This window comes from Callithrix jacchus, chromosome X (genome assembly GCF_049354715.1).
Source record: "Callithrix jacchus isolate 240 chromosome X, calJac240_pri, whole genome shotgun sequence".
NCBI classification, from domain to species: Eukaryota; Metazoa; Chordata; class Mammalia; order Primates; family Cebidae; genus Callithrix; species Callithrix jacchus.
The window spans coordinates 115,573,383-115,590,499 of NC_133524.1; the positions used below are offsets into that span (position 1 = coordinate 115,573,383).

Consider the following 17,117-nt stretch of genomic DNA (forward strand, 5'->3'; position numbering starts at 1 on the left):
GACCTCGTGATCCGCCCGCCTGAGCCTCCCAAAGTGCTGGGATTGCAGGCATAAGCCACCGCGCCCAGCCCTTAATTTTTTTAAAAGGACAACAGTGGCCAGGCGTGGTGGCTCACGTCTGTAATCCCAGCACTCTGGGAGGCCGAAGCGGGCAGATCACTTGAGGTCAGGAGTTCGAGACCAGCCTGGCCAACACTGTAAAACCCTGTCTCTACTAAACAAATATATGTATACATCCACAATTTATCTGGGCATAGTGGTGGGCGCCTGTGATCCCAGCTGCTGGGAGGCTGAGGCAGGAGAATTACTTGAACCAGGGGAGATGGAGGTTGCAATGAACTGAGATAGCACCACTGTACTCCAGCCTGGGCAAGAGAGCAACACTCCATCTCAAAAAAAACAAAGAAAGAAAAAAAGACAACAGTCCCTTGTCAAACAAATATCCTCTCATCCCAGTCCCCACCTCTCCTCCGTGCCAGGCCTAAACAGCCCTTTCTGGATGCCCCAAATGTGCCTCCCAGTGGTGAAAAGCATACAGGCCACTGGCTTATCCTCCCAGCCTGGTTGAACTTTCAGTGAGACAGTTTTTAACTAAGAGGGGTGGGGTAGGGAGACCTAGCAGACCACAGATTCTTCCTATCCTTAAATTTTCAACAATCTAGCCGTTTGTTTGTTTAACTACTAGGCTGCGGGATACTAATAAATCAAACCATTGGAATTTTAAAAGTCCTGAACTTCACACTAGGGAAATGACTAGGGGAAGGGCTTGGCAGACTGGTGAAGGTTTTGGGAGCTTATTTTGGGGAGATCAGGGGATACCAAGCCACTGTCAGAAGCCAAGGAGAGTTCAGGGAACAGGACATCACAAGAAGTCAGGAGTTGGTGACAAGGGGGTTAGATAGGAATCTGATATGAGGCCACAAACTGAGCTGGCCACTAAAACCACTTATAATCTTATAATCTCTACAGATCCAGGCTGTATTTTACCCCTCAGAAATACCAGGAATTAAAGAATCAGTAGAGAGGCAGGGACTAGGAAGACAGCATATCGTTAATTACTCTGGCCTGCCCTTTGAAGACCCTCCCATTTTATTCGCTATCGTAATCCCTGTTTCTCCCTATCCTCTCCCCAATCCAAGGGGGATGTGAGCCCTGACTTCTCTTCACAGTCGGGACCGGGTTTGCATTGGGCAAATCGTGGCCTGGCAAATTCCCCCTCGGGACCAAGAGCACACATCTGCAAGGTGGTTCAGGGCTAGGGTTAGGGCTACATGATGCAGGAACTGGAAATGCTCCATCTCCCCTCCCTGCTCGGGGTGTGTCTAGCAATGCTTCTTTTATCCTGAACAATAAGCTATGAATGCAGGAGGTGCCTTTTAAAATATCTATGATAAGAGTTTTCTATGTGTGGACAGTGAGAAGGGAGAGAGAGGAGGGAGACAGGAAGAGGGAGGGAGAACAAGGAGAACATTCAATTCAGTCTGGCTACCCAGCCTCCCCCCCCTGCCCAATTTCATAGCCAGGTCTGACTAACTTGGTAAATTGCCACAGTGCACGGAAATGGTTCCTCACACAGACCATGTTTCCAGCCAGGGTCTGCTATATCCATTAGCAGCAAAGACTCTCGGAGAAGAGGCCCCCTTTTTCCTCTCCTAAAGGAACAGGAAGTATTTGGGTCCCAAGATGAATCTGATGAGGTGAGGCCTTTGCCATGGGAGGTGGCAGACTTGGCCAAGCAGTGGAATATATCACACCCCCACCTCACCCAAGGTTGGGGTGCAGCTTAACTGTAAATGGGGCCAGCACCTTGGAGGTGGGAATATAGTGCAGCTCCCACGTCCTAACTCACCTCCCCTTTTGAGGGTACTGAAGTTTGAGTTACATTTCAGCCCATCTTCCTATGTGCCTGATGAATTTTCCAAGTACATCCTTACTCCCAACTCCCTTCTGTTCTGTGAGCTCCCTGCCGAATGCCCTGCAGCTCCTAGGGAGTAGAGGTCCTATCTCCCCAGCACCCAGAGTGGGCACCCTGGCTTCCCAATTCTAAGAATTCTCAGAGGCAGGGCGCGGTGGCTCACACCTGTAATTCCAGCACTTTGGGAGGCCGAGGCAGGTGGATCATGAGGTCAAGAGATCAAGACCATCTTGGCCAACATGGTGAAACCCCATCTCTACCAAAAATACAAAAATTGGCTGGGCGTGGTTGCGGGTGCCTGTAGTCCCAGTTACTGGAGAGGCTGAGGCAGGAGAATCGTTGAAAGTGGGAGGCAGAGGTTGCAGTGAGTGGGGATCGCGCCATTGCACTCCAGCCTGGGTGACAGAGTGAGACTCCACCCCGAAAAAAAAAAAAAGAATTCTCAGAGAGCAGGAGATAGGGCATCTTCCAGTACTCCCAGGAGTGCCTATCCTGAGGTTCATACAGAAGGCCTCAGGGGCAGCACCACAGAGTAAGTGACCCACTCGTTTGCACATCTGGAGGAATGGGAGCCGGGCTAGGCAGGACAGGGAGCCGGGAGGAACAGCAGGAAAAATGACCACCCAAATGCCTGCCGGCACCAAAGGGCTGTGGAAATTAGATGCCAAATAATGAAAGTCTGGAAGAAAAGAACACCCGGGTGTCTAGGAAATGGTGATAAATGCAAGCATAGAGAGGGCAGGAAGTCAAGCGAGCTCGTCTGATGGCTATCGAGTGCTTCCATTACAGTTTTTCAGCAGTGTGGAATCTGGCAGTTGGGGAGGCTTTCTCTCAATGACTGGCACAGACCCAGCCTGAGCCTAGGATGCTGCCCCTCCCAGAGCTGCCCTGGGCCCAGTACTGAGTGTGAGTGTGTCGTAGGGGAAGGCACACGTGACGTAACTGGGATCAGGTCAACAGATTCCACGCCCCTGCAGGAAGGTGGGGACTTGGCAATTAGATTCCAGCAGGAAACCTGAGGAGTCCCAAGGGGTCAATTTCTCATTCCTCCTCCCCCAGCTCTCCCAGAGCTCCTCCGAATGGATAGTAAGGTTTTTAACACATGCTCCACCAGGCAAGAGGATTTCATCTCACTTTACTTAAGGCAGACAGTATTCTGGAAAAGGGTTTTTTTTTTCTAAATTAAATTTAAAACATATATGAGTACTATGAAATATGTTTTTTTCAAACTATACTCTTGCAGGGCACGGTGGCTCAGACCTGTAATCCCAGCACTTTGGGAGGTTGAGGCAGGCAGATCATCTAAGGTCAGGAGTTCAAGACCAGCCTGGCCTACATGGTGAAACCCCATCTCTACTAAAAATACAAAAATTAGCCAGGCGTGGTGGCACACACCTGTAATTCCAGCTACTCAGGAGGCTGAGGCTGCAAAATCGATTGAATCCAGGAGGCAGAGGTTACAGTGAGCTGAAATCTCACCACTACACTCCAGCCTGGGCAACAGAGCGACATCTTGTCAAAGAAAAGAAAAAGAAAAGAAAGGAAGGAAGGAGAGAGAAGGACTTCTAGCCAGGTTACCATGGAGTTACTGTGTAACATGAACTTAGCCCTTCCCCCTCTCCGGGTCCCAGTCTCTTTTTCTATAAAATGAGAGGGTTGGTAATAATAGCTATTGTTTACAGACACTGCTGTAAGTTTTTTACATATATTTTCCTATTTATTCCTCATAGTAAGCCTATGAGGCAAATGTTACTATTTCTCCTCAATTTAGAGATTGGTTAGCCAAGCCACTTACTAGCTGTGGAAATTTGCGCTAGTTCCTCAGCATCTCTGTACCTTACTTTCCTCATCTATAAAATGTGGAGGGGCCGGGCATCTTTGCTCATGCATGTAATCCCAGCACTTTGGGAGGGTGAAGCAGGAGGATCAGTTGAGGCCAGGAGTTTGAGACCAGCCTGACCAACATAGACCCCGTCTCTGTTTTATTTTATTTCCATAGGTTTTGCGGGGAACAGGTAGTGTTTGGTTAAATGAGTTCATTCTTCAGTGGTGATTTGTGAGATTTTGATGCACCCATCACTTGAGCAGTATACACCAAACCAGTTTGTAGTCTTTTATCCCTCACCCCCTTCCCACCCTTTCCCCTGAGTCCCCGAAGTCCATTGTGTCATTCTTATGCTTTTGCATCCTCACAGCTTAGTTCCCACTTATTAGTGAGAACACACAATGTTTGGTTTACCATTCCTGAGTTACTTCACTTAGAATAATAGGTCTATTTGGCCAGGCACGGTGGCTCATGCCTGTAATCCCAGCACTATGGGAGGCCGAGGGGGGCAGATCACCTGAGGTCGGGAGTTCAAGACTAGCCTGTCCAACGTGGAAAACCCTGTCTCTACCAAAAACACAAAATTAGCTGGGCATGGTGTCGGACACCTGTAGTCCCAGCTACTCGGGAGGCTGAGGCAAGAAAATCGCTTGAACCTGGGAGGCTGAGGTTACGGTGAGCCAAGATCGTGCCACTGTCCTCCGGCCTGGGCAACAGAGTGAAACTCTGTCTCAAAAAAAAAAAAAAGAATAATAGATCTATTTTTAAAACTAATAATATAAAATAAAATGTGGAGGAAGTAGCTAGTCCAAGGTCACAAACAAGTAAGTGGCAAAACCAGCATTTGAATCCAGGCAGGCCGACGCTGGAGTCCATGCTCTTAACCAATGTGCTCTAGCGAGATGCATAAGTGTGATATGTTTGTTCATTCAGTCATTCAGTGAGTATTTACAAAGCCTCTAATAGGAGCCAGGCACAGTTACAGGAGCTGCAGATATAGCAATGAACAAGATAGCCACAACCCCTGTTCTTGTGGTGCTTAAGTCTCTTCCAGTTCTGAATGTTGAACCCAGAGAAATGTCTCTGAGTTCAACAGGGAGGTGCCCAAAAGGAAACACTCCAGGAACTCCAGTTAGCCAAGGAAGCCTATGGAAAGGCACAAGGTCATGCCTGGTTCTGTGACCTTGCCTTTCCTTCCTGATCCTGCAGATGCCTGGCTGGCAGTGGTGTGCTGGAGCCGGCTCGTCCACTTCCTGCGTGTCTTCCCAAGCCCACATGCAATGATATCACATTGGTAGCTTAACAGCAGCCATGGCAGGAGTAATGACACCATGGAAATCAGCAGATGCTTCAAACCACAAAAGTTTTTCTCCTGAGATGGGCTGTGACGTGGACCAGCACACCACTGCTGGCAGCTTGTTTTAGAGGAGTGAGCAGCTGCCTTTCCCAGAGATGAAGGGATGAAACAATTGATCCTGAGCCTTGATAGAATGCTAGCTGCTCTTTCCCTCCTCCTGCAGCAAGCCTCAATCCTGCTTCTCTTGTGTGACTGTTTTTTTCCATGTTCCACAGAGCCCAATTGAGCCTGGAATCCTGAGCAGCTTCAAAGTAAATATTATCATTATGACCCTTTGTGCTCCTCACAGTGGTGACTGCTACTGGCACATTTGGATGGATGAGTCTCTTCGGGGCTTGTTCCCAGGAGTGCAAAGCAACGGGCCCCAGAATATTTGTACTGTTGTCTCAGGTGGTTCCTCTGAGGCATTCTGTACTATATATATGATCAAGGGATCCTTGAAATTTCCAAAGATAAGGGACTAGTATATGTGTGGGTTTGTTGTTTGTTTGTTTTTTGAGAAGTCTCGCTCTTGTTCCCCAGGCTGGAGTGCAGTGGCGTGATCTTGGCTCACTGCAACCTCCGCCTCCCAGGTTCAAGTGATTCTCCTGCCTCAGCCTCCTGAGTAGCTGGGATTATAGGCACCTGCCACCACATCCAGCTAATTTTTGTACTTTTATTAGGAACTGGGTTTCATCATGTTGGCCAGGCTGGTCCTGAACTCCTGACCTCAGGTGATCTGCCTGCCTCGGCCTCCCAAAGTTCTGGGATTACAGGCATGAGCCACCACACCTAGCCTAGCACATGTGTTTTTATGGGGAGAAAACAGAGAGGAAACTCACCTCTTTGGTAATTATGGTCAACCCTAGAGAATATATTGGAGAGGAGTGATAATATGCTCACTCATGAGCCTAGTCCTCTAAAAAGAATAATAGGCCAGGTGCAGTGGTTCATGCCTTTAATCCCAGCACTTTGGGAGGCTAATGCAGGAGGATCACTTGAGGTCAAGAGTTCAAGACCAGCCTGGCCAACATGGTGAAACCCATTCTCTACTAAAAATACAAAAAAATTTAGCTGGGCATGGTGGTGCCCACCTGTAATCCCAGCTACTAGGGAGGCTGAGACACAAGAATCACTTGAACCTGGGAGATGGAGGTTGCAATGAGCTGAGATAGTGCCACTCCACTCCAGCTTGGGTGACAGAGTGAGGCTCTGTCTCGAAAAAAAAAAAAACAAAAAAGAATAATAATTGTAGGTGCCATTATTGGTATTCTTACATATAAATTAGGTTCTGGATTATTAAAAATTCTTGGCTGGGTGTGGTGGCTCATGCCTATAATCCCAGCACTTTAGGAGGCTGAGGCAGGCAGATCACCTGAGGTTAGGAGTTCGAGACCAGCCTGGCCAACATGGTGAAACCCCGTCTGTACTAAAAATATAAAAATTAGCTGGCTGTGGTGGTGTGCACCTGTAATCCCAGATACTCGGGAGGCTGAGGCGAGAGAATTGCTTGAACCTGGGAGGTGGAGGTTGCAGTGAGCTGAGATCCACTGCACTCCAGACTAGGAAACAGAGGGAGACTCTGTCTCAAAAAAATAAAAAAGAAAAGACAATACTTTGGGGAAATATATTCTATGCCCAAACAGCATCTTTTTATAAGTCATTAAGGGAGTAAATGCACATAGGCAGTAGGCGTGAAACTGTGGTCACAAAAAGCTCTGCAAGATAAAAGATCACCTTCAGCAACTAAGCTATGGACCCTTTGCCAAGTCAGTGACTGGATCCAGCCCCATGGCTGGGCTGACATTGCAGCTTCAGAGCTACTCATGACCTTGGCCCAAATTGTGGTTCTCTGAGCAATGAAAGGGTGGAGCACAGCAAGAGGCAGGATGCGTGCATTGCAGGGTTTTTGGGAACAGGGATGAAATTAACCCAGTTGGGGCTGGTCTATCCAATGGTTGCACCTGGGGGTCTAAGAGAAGCAGTCATTTCCTGAAACTTGACAAGTGGGGAGCAAAAGAGAGTCTATGACTCCTTGAGGATGAGAGCATCTCCTTCCTACTCCTCCCCTTTGGAGGATCTGTCCTTGGCACTTGAACAATTCCATCCCAGTAGGTGCAACTGGAAGCATTTGTAGCTGTACAAAATTTAGGTGGAAACTAGAGGATGGAGGAGTACTACTTCTCCCACCCACTCTGCCTTGAGCTTGGCCACCTCTTTCTCTGGGTCCTAGGGGAGCCTGTGCTCCATATATCACATTACCCTGCACTTCCCCCTCAGAGATCCAGTTCAAGTCCCATGGCCTCCCTCCTAATGCTTTACTAGCCCACCCAATTGCACTGGTTGAAAGGTTGCTTAGGCCGGGTGTGGTGGCTCACGACTGTAATCCCAGCACTTTGGGAGGCCAAGGCGGGTGAATCAGCTGAGGTCAGGAGTTCAAGACCAGCTTGGCCAACATGGTGAAACCCTATCTTTACTAAAAATACAAAAATTAGCTGGGTGTGGTGGTGCACACCTGTAGTCTGAGCTACTCGGCAGGCTGAGGCAGGAGCATCGCTTGAACCTGGGAGGCAGAGGTTGCAGTGAGCTGAGATTGCGCCAGCCACTGTACTCCAACCTGGGCAACAGAGCAAGACTCTGTCTCAAAAAAAAAAAAAAAAGGTTGTTTAGGGTGGGTCTGTCATTTCTCTTCTCATCTCAACTTCAGTACAGGTCATATGGAGTTCTGTCTGGGAAGAATGCCAAAGGACTCTGATATGTTTGTGCTGAAATATTGTGGTAATCAAATATTATGTGAAATAAGTTGGCCATCAGCCAAAGATTGGAGCTCTTGTTAGTTAAACAGAGATTTGGCAATGCTAACATTGGACGTGATAGTCTTTGCACTTGATGTCAATTACTATGACTTCTAGTTATTTCACATTTTTCTCCAAATAGCACCTAATCATAACCATGAGTTAGACTTCCAGCATTTGAAGAATTAACAGCCTAGATCTGGACTCTAAGGCCCTTGATGTGTAATTCTGTGAGGCACATATTTTCTTTCTTTTTTTAATGTACTCTTTTGTTCACTAATGCCTCCAGGTATATTTCTCTCCCTATGAACAAGGACATACATAGTAGAAGTCACACCTTAAAAAATAAGTTTGAGTATAAACCTGTTGATTGAAACTGATGCACATATTTTCATCTGATAGGTTTCAAAGTTGATGTGGGCCAGGCACCATGGCTTACGCCTGTGATCCCAACACTTTGGTAGGCTGAGGCAAGTGGATCGCTTGAGCTTAGGAGTTGAGACCAGCCTGGGCAACACAGTGAGACCTCACCTCATCTCTACAAAAAATAAACAAAAAATGAGCCCAGTCGCATGCCTATAATTCCAGCTACTTTGGAGGCTGAAGTGGGAGGACTGCTTGAGCTTGAGAAGTTGAGGCTGCAGTGAGTCGAGAATCATGCCACTGCACTCCAGCCTGGGTGACACAGGGTCACTTTGTCTCAAATAACAACGATAACAAAAACCAAAGTTGGTGTGTGGGAATGAGTCATTTAGCTAAGGAGTGAACCAAGCTCGTGAGAACAACTGCCCTTCATCTGTTGTTTTCTACTTGTCCTTGAGTATGTAGCAATTCTCTCACAGAAAGAGACCTGGAAAAAAATGTTGGGGATAGAGAAGAAAAAAATATAAACAGCCCAAGAAAATGAATGACCTTAGTGAGAAAACAGAATTTCTAGGCCGGGTGCAGTGGCTCACGCCTGTAATCCCAGCACTTTGGGAGGCTGAGGCAGATAGATCACTTGAGGTTAGGAATTTGAGACCAGCTTGGCCAACAGGGTGAAACACTGTCTTTACTAAAAATACAAAAATTAGTTGGGTATGGTGGCGTGCACCTGTAATCCTAGCTACTCAGGAGGCTGAAGCAGGAGAATTGCTTGAACCTGGGAGGTGGAGATTGCAGTGAGCCGAGAAGGTACCACTGCACTCCAGCCTGGTGACAGCACAAGACTCTGTCTCAAAAAAATAAATAAATAAAAAATAAAACAAGAAAAGAAAACAATTTATGAATACATTAAAGAGTAAAATATCCAATTTAGTGGTAGTTCAGATCTACTATATGAACGAGTTCCCCATACATTCTATACAAAAGTAAAAGGCAATTAGCAAAAGCGTTTGAGTGTTCTAGCCAGTATGAAAACCAACTTTATTTTGGTATTAATACAATCATTAAGGTTCAGAAGGAGGTCACTGGAAATTTATAGGTATGCTTTCCCACACTACAGGGTGAAAATTATATGCTATAATCATGTTTGCAAATTTGGAACATTTAAGATCTAAGAAGAGATTCTTAAAGAAGGGACTATTATTATCCTCATATTTGTTTGATTGGTGCTTAATGGTTTCTAAATTGTTTTCATGTGCTCGAGAGATGCTGCTGGCAGCAGTTAGTTAGCCGTGGGAAAAACAAGGGGTCAGCCAGGCCTAAGCCCTCATTATGGTGCCATTTCTTCTGTGTTGCCTTAGTAAGTCCCTTACCTGCCCCAAGACTCTGTGTCGCCACCTATTTCATAAGAATACAAATACTACTTGCTCTGCTCACTTCGCAGAGCCCTGGTAATGTCCAAAAGAGCTAATGTGAGAAAGTGAAAAGTATAATGAATGGTTCCTGTGGCATTCACTCATTCATTCATTTCACAGATATTACTGAACTCTACTTGTGCCAAGATGGGTGGATTGCTTGAGCTCAGGAATTTGAGACCAGCCTGAGCAACATAATAAGACACCGTCTCAAAAAAAAAAAAAAAGTCGGCTGGGCGCGGTGGGTCACACCTGTAATCCCAGCACTTTGGGAGGCCAAGGCAGGCAGATCACAAAGTCAATGGATCGAGCCCATCCTGGCCAACATGGTAAAACTCCGTCTCTACTAAAAATATAAAAATTAGTTGGGCCTGGTGATGCATGCCTGTAGTCCCAGCTATTCCAGAGGCTGAAGCAGGAGAATCCCTTGAACCACAGAGGCGGAGGCTGCAGTGAGCCGAGATTGTGCCACTGCCCTCCAGCCTGGCAACAGAGTGAGACTCCATCTCAAAAAAAAAAAAAAAAAGTCTAGGTAGAGAGTTGGTAAAGGGAATAAAAGAATTTGCATACAGCTGTGTGGTCCCTGCACTTGACTTCTGACTAAACCAAGCATAGCAAAACTACAGAGGAAACAGACAGACCCAACCCACCGTCCACAGCTGGTGGGCAGGCGGTTTTCCTCAGCTATCCCCTCCCTCCTAATTATGCCCTGGCTGCTGTCTTCTATAGTCAAAATGAACTCTACAGCAGTACTGAGCCAGCCAGCTCCCTTACAAAATTTCCATGGGGTCTCACGTTGCTGTTTCCCCCAAGAGATGGCTCTATACTCTGGTCTGGCCAGGGGAAAAAAGTAATTACAGCCAGCTGCTCACAAAAAAACAGGCAGAGAGAGAAAAGAGAGAGGAGAGATGCTCTCGCAACTAAATCAGAATGACACACTATTTAACCTAATTACCTGCAAAGCCACATCCAGCCATTAAGGATTCATATTCTGTAATAGAATTTCCTGCTATGGAAATACTCACCCACGCACAGGATGTTGAAGCAGAAGCCCTGGCTAACGGACTTATTCACCAGCTGGTCAGGCAAGCTGTCAAACCCCACATGTCCAGCCAGGGGGACAGTTCGGCAACCTTCACCCTAATTTGGAAGGGGTCGGGAGAAAATGAAAATGTGCTTAAAAGCAGTCTGGGTCTCATTTCTCCATCCAATTGTTCACCGTGCAAGGAAGTCACACCCGCCCAGGCCCAGCATGTCATCTCTTCCCTCAGCTACTCCCTGCTCCAAGCAAAATGGCCCATCAGCTTGGAAATCACAGATTCTTAGAAACAGGTATCCTCTAGGTTCAATATAGGCATCCTGTAGGTTCAATGTCGCCACAGCTCCAGACAGAGCAAATTACAGAGGGGCTTATTGGGGGCAGGAGGGTGGAGTCAGGGGAGGAGAATGCTGGCACTGGAGGTTCACAGACTCAGGTTAAATCTTCACTGTCATTTACAAGCGGAGTAACTCGCTGAGACTGTTTCCTTCCACATCTGCCATCTGAGATAATATGGCATATCTTAGAAGTGACTGGGAGCCTCAGAAGCACTAATACATGTAACAAGCTTAGTACAGGCAGAAGTGTTCAGTAAGTATTACAAAAAGACTTCAAAAAGCAATTATTGGGCCGGGCGCAGTGGCTCATGCCTATAATCCCAGCACTTTGGGAGGCCGAGGCAGGCAGATCACTTGAGGTCAGGAGTTTGACACCAGCCTGACCAACATGGTGAAACCCCGTCTCTACCAAAAACACAAAAATTAGCCGGGCATGGTGGTGGGTGCCTGTAATCCCACCTGAGGCAGGAGAATTGCTTAAACCTAGGAGGCGGAGGTTGCAGTGAGACGAAATTATGCCACTGCACTTCAACCTGAGCAACAAGAATGAAACTTCATCTCAAAAAAAAAAAGAAAGGCAATTATTGGCTGGCAAAATGGCTCATGCCTGTAATCCTGGCCCTTTAGGAGACCAAGGTGGGTAGATCATTTGAGGCCAGGAGTTTGAGACCAGCCTGGACAACACAGCAAGAAGTATCTCTACAAAAAAATCAAAAATTAGCTGGACTTGGTGGCATGTGCCTGTAATACCAGCTACTTGGGAGGCTGAGGTGGGAGGACTGCTTGTGTCCAGGAGGTAGAGGCTGCAGTATGCTATGATGGCACCACAGTACTCCCACCTGGGCAACAGAGCAAGATCCTATCTTTAAAAAAAAAGCAGTTGTTCCTCTCTCTAGGACATTTTGTGGATCTACCAAGGCAGCATAGTGTAGAGGTTAAGAGCAGAGGCTTTGAAATCTGGCAGGTGTGAGTTACAGTACCACCTCCACCACCTCCCAGCTGTGTCACCCTCAGACAAGTTACATAAACCTCTCAAGATTTCCCCATCCATAAAATCGGAAACTATTGAGTAGGAGTGTGAGGGATTACACAGGATCATGCTCCTCAATCCCTTAGCGTAGTGTCTAGCATGTATGTGGTGAGCATTCAATCAGCAGTAGCTGCTGTTGTTATTCACGGTGGGGTTATCCTTACACCCCCCCGCCTGAAGGGTACCGCATGGAACACTGGCTCCCTATGGCTGCAGGAAGCTGCCTCCATGCTTCCTCTGGATCCCTTGACTCCATAAGGGTCAGCCAAGCCACTCCCAGCCATGGAAAGCAGAGGGCCTTTGCTTCGCCTGCAAGGCCCAAAGCTGCTTATATTTAATGATTTTACAAAACAGGGGGAGCCTCAAACTGGGGCAGGATTCCAAGAAGCCAGGGGAAGCATGACAGGGGCCTGGGTGGACTCAAGAAATGTGTCAACGACCAACCAAAGGCCACCAGGAAGGGAAGGGGATAGAAGAGAAGGGAAGCTGAAGACAGTTGAGCTGGACAAGAAGGAGTACTATGTAAGGAGTCAGTTTCTCTTGGGTGGGGCCGCACCAAGTTTTCCATAACCAGAAAGATGCCAAGAGCAATCCAAGAAGGACATGGTGAGTGCCAGGAGGCCCAGCCCAGCATCCCAGGCTGCAGTAGCAGGCAGCTCTTCTGTTGAGCTGGACCAGCTTTTAGACTAGGTCCATAATAAGGGCACATTTTCACACTGAAAGGGGTGGGCTGAGAGGGAGGAGGAGCTTCTCAGCAGCCGATCTTGTCAGAACTGGCTCCCAGACAGGCCCCTCACACAGCTTTAGATCTCACGCCCATCGGTGTCATTGGATCCTCTGAGGGCAAGTGACAGGGCTAGTGCCAGTGAATGCCATGTGGCAAGTTCATTACCCTCACATATCTCACGCTGCACACTCCCAGTGGAGAACTCTTGACAGACAACCATATACCATCATTCAGTGAGAGTCGGGGTATTCTCTGCCCCATGGGGCCCCCTGAAGACAGCTGAGGCCAGGCGCGGTGGCTCACACCTACAATCACAGCACTTTGGGAAGCCAAAGTGGGCGGATCTCTTGAGCCCAGGAGTTTGGGACCAGCCTGAGCAACATGGCAAGCCCCATCTCAACAACAACAAGAAAAATACAAAAATGAGCTGGGCATGGTGGCGTGAGCCTGTGGTCCCAGCTACTCAGGAAGCTGAGGTGGAATGATCACCTGAGCCCAGGAGGTCGAGGCTGCAGTGAGCCATGATCGCACCACTGCACACCAGCCTGGGTGACAGAGCAAGACCCTGTCTCGGAAAAAAAACAACCAAAACTGAGCTTCATAAGTGGTTCACATCACTCAAGGCTTTGTTCTACATTCACTCCTTTCTGCTTCGCCTTCCCATTTCCCCTTCTTATTAAAGCAAACTAAGATGCAAGATTCCCACTGCTAGTTATTGGTCCGAAACGCTGCAGGGGAGCCAGGGACATGAGAACTGATATGCTTTCTTAATGGAGCCTCCGACATAGCAGGCATCGGAAATTGCGGTGGACTCAGAGTTGAGGTTTCCTGAGCCATTTGTTATCACCCCTGGCTGCCTTTTCCGGCCTCCAAATTCAGCACTGTGAAACTTCAAGTGCTCTAAAGCCAAAAGGACAGAAAAGAAATTTTCAAACTGAAGACTGTGGAAGGCAGCGTGAGAGCTTCACATCTTATTCCTAAAGGTTTACTCCATTGCCAAAAACAAAAACTTACCAAACACCTCCCATGTGCCCACCGTTATCTCCCACCTAGCACAGTGCTGTAAAGAGCCCTAAACAGCAGAAGAATTTTCTTTTTCCTTTTTTTGTTTTTGAGACAGAGTCTCTCTGTCACCCAGGCTGGAGTGCAATGGCACAACCTCCGCTCACTGCAACCTCCGCCTCCGGGGTTCAAGTGATTCTCCTTCCTCAGCCTCCCAAGTAGCTGGGATTACAGGTGAACAGCACCATGCCCAGCTAATTTTTTTGTATTTTTTTAGCAGAGATGGGGTTTCACCATGTTGGCCAGGCTGGTCTTGAACTACTCACCTCAGGTGATCCACCTGCCTCGGTCTCCCAAAGTGCTGAAATTACAAGCATGAGCCACGACGCCTGGCCAAGAAAAAAGAATTTTCTAAGCCTTAAGAAGCAAAGCATGGACTTCATTCCCTAGGCAATGGGATTTGGGGGTTTTTGAATGTTTCAAGCAGGGAGGGCCATGATACAGGGAGTTTTTAAAAGATCACTCCAGGCCCGGCTCGGTGGCTTATGCCTGTAATCCCAACACTTTGTGAGGCCAGGTCGGGCAGATCACGAGGTCAGGAGTTCGAGACCAGCCTGGCCAATATGGTGAAAATCCGTCTCTACTAAAAATGCAAAAAATTAGCCAGGCATGGTGGCACGCACCCACAATCCTAGCTCCTTGGGAGGCTGAGGCAGGAGAACTGCTTGAACCCAGGAGGCGGAGGTTACAGTGAGCTGAGATCGCACCATTGCACTACAGCCTTGGCGACAGAGTGAGACTCCTTCTCAAGAAACAACAACAACAACAACAACAAAGATCACTCCAGCTGCAGGGTGTTTGCCTGATTGGAGGGACAGAGAGACTAGGAGCAGGAAGACATAGGAGAAGATGACTCCAATAATGTTGAACTGGCAGAGACATCCAGGCACTGTGACAATAAATGCTAGTTTATTGGTGAGAACTGGCCTGACCTGGGAGTCAAAGAGAAGGAACAAATTTGAGAGATGTCTTAAAGAAGGGTTGAGCCTCTGCCAGGCATGGTGGCTCATGCCTGTAATCCCAACACTTTGGGAGGCTGAGGTAGGCGGATCGCAAGTTCAGGAGATCCAGACCAGCCTGGCCAACATGGCAAAACCATGTCTCTACTAAAAATACAACCATTAGCCAGGTGTGGTGGCAGGTGCCTATAATCCCAGCTACTGGGGAGGCTGAGGCAGGAGAATCACTTGATCTCAGGTGGCAGAGGTTGCAGTGAGCTGAGATCATGCCATTGCACTCCAGCCTGGACAACAGAATGAGACTATCTCAAAAAAAAAATGTATATGTATATTTCCTGTTTGAAGAAATCGTGTCTGGCAAACACTATGCACTCTTGCTTTGATGAATCTTGTAAGATGTCAAGGTCATCATTATGAATTTCAGTCCTCATTGTTCAGAGCCAAATATGCAGAGGTAGAAAGGACACGACTTTGGAGAACGTACACTGACCCCAGCACAGCCCCTGGAAGCTTCTTCCCTCCTCTCACTAAATCTCTGATATCTTATCTCTTTCTTCTTTCTCCTTAAGGTGGCCTGATTAATTGATGACCTGATTACTTTGATTGCAGTTAATTGCATGTTCCGTTGACTACAGTGTACACGAGAGGAGATGGAACCGGCAACTTGGCCCAGCACGTCTGACACTAAATCTCAAGTTTGCATCTTTAGTAGCAGGTGGGGCCATATTGCCATATTGAAGTCTTGAACTGAGATGGTGGGACAGCCAAAGCCACCAACATTCTAAATTGTACTTCTCTCAAAAACCCTCAGCCTCCTTTCAGAATCGGTACAAAGATCTCTTACAAAGAAATTTATTACAGCACAGTTTCTAATACTGAAAAACTAAAAAAAAACAAAACCAAAAAACCCAACGTAAATGTCCAACAAAAGGAAAATATTTAACCAAATTATGGTACATGCATATTCTGGAATATTCTACATCCATTAAGAAGAATGTGGGCTGGACGCAGTGGCTCATGCCTGTAATTCCAGCACTTTGGGAGGTCAAGGCGGGCGGATCACGAGGTCAGGAGATAGAGACAATGCTGGCCAACATGGTGAAACCCCATCTCTACTAAAAATACAAAAGTTATCTGGGCTTGGTGGTGCGTGCCTGTAATCCCAGCTACTTGGGAGGCTGAGGCAGGAGAATTGCTTGAACCCAGGAGGCGGATGTTGCAGTGAACCAGGATTGTGCCACTGCACTCCAGCCTGGGCAGCAAAGCAAGACTCTGTCTCAAAAAAAAAGAAGGAAAGAAAGAAAAAGAAGGCTGTGGTAGTTCTGTATGTACTCATGTGAATATCTCCTGGACATATTGTAAAATAGAAAACAGAAGTTATAGGGTGAGCACGGTGGCATAAGACTGTACTCTCAGCATTTTGGGAGGCCGAGGCAGGTGGCTCACTTGAGCCCTGGAGTTTGAGACCAGCCTGGGCAACATAGCAAAACCTCATCTCTACGAAAAATACAAAAAATTAGCCAGGTGTGGGGGCACATGCCTGTAGTTCCAGCTGCCCAGGAGGCTGAGATGGGAAGATTACTTGAGCCCAGTAGGTTTAGGATATAGTGGGCTGAGATCTCACCACTGCACTCCAACCTGGGCAACAGAGTGACACTCTGTCTCAAAAAAAAAAAAAAGAGGCTGAGCATGGTGGCTCACACCTGTAATCCCAGCAGTTTGGGAGGCCGAGATGGGCGGATCATGAGGTCAGGAGTTCGAGACCAGCCTGGCCAACACAGCGAAACCCTGTCTCTACTAAAAACACAAAAATTAGGCACGGTGGCAGGTGCCTGTAATCCCAGCTACTCAAGAGGCTGAGGCAGAAAAATCACTTGAATCCAGGAGGCGGAGGTTGCAATGAGCCGAGATTGCGCCACTGAACTCCAGCTTGGGCGACAAAATGAGACCCTGTCTCAAAAAAAAAGAAAAAACTCTCAAGTGTACACTTGGCCATGGGGGGAGGGGGAGAAGGAAAGGAAGGAAAGAAGGAAGGAAGGGAGGGAGGAAGGAAGGAAGGAAGAAAGGAAAATAGAAGTTGTAAACTATAACCATAGTATGAGCCCATATATGCCCCAGAAACCCTGTATATGTGTATTTGCATGTAAACGTACGTGAATGCATAGAAACGGGACTGAAAAGACAGCCAGCAAACCCACAATTGTGACTACCTCAGGGGAGGGGGATGGAAATATGGGCTTAGTCAGGGGAGTAGTCAGTATGCTTCCGTATTGTTTGACTCTTTTATAGCACGAATGTATTCGCACGTTACCC

At 47.4% G+C, this 17,117-nt stretch overlaps 1 protein-coding gene across 10 annotated transcripts in view; it reads right to left on the reverse strand.

The window, feature by feature from the left end:
• The window catches only part of SEPTIN6 (septin 6), an 85,475-nt gene that overhangs the window by 57,708 nt on the left and 10,650 nt on the right, over nt 1-17,117 (reverse strand). For all 10 annotated transcript variants that reach the window (XM_035289594.3, XM_035289592.3, XM_035289593.3 and 7 more), the window contains exon 2: nt 10,675-10,789. In XM_035289594.3, the coding sequence (XP_035145485.1) occupies nt 10,675-10,789 (115 nt within the window). The remainder of the gene's footprint in view (nt 1-10,674; nt 10,790-17,117) is intronic.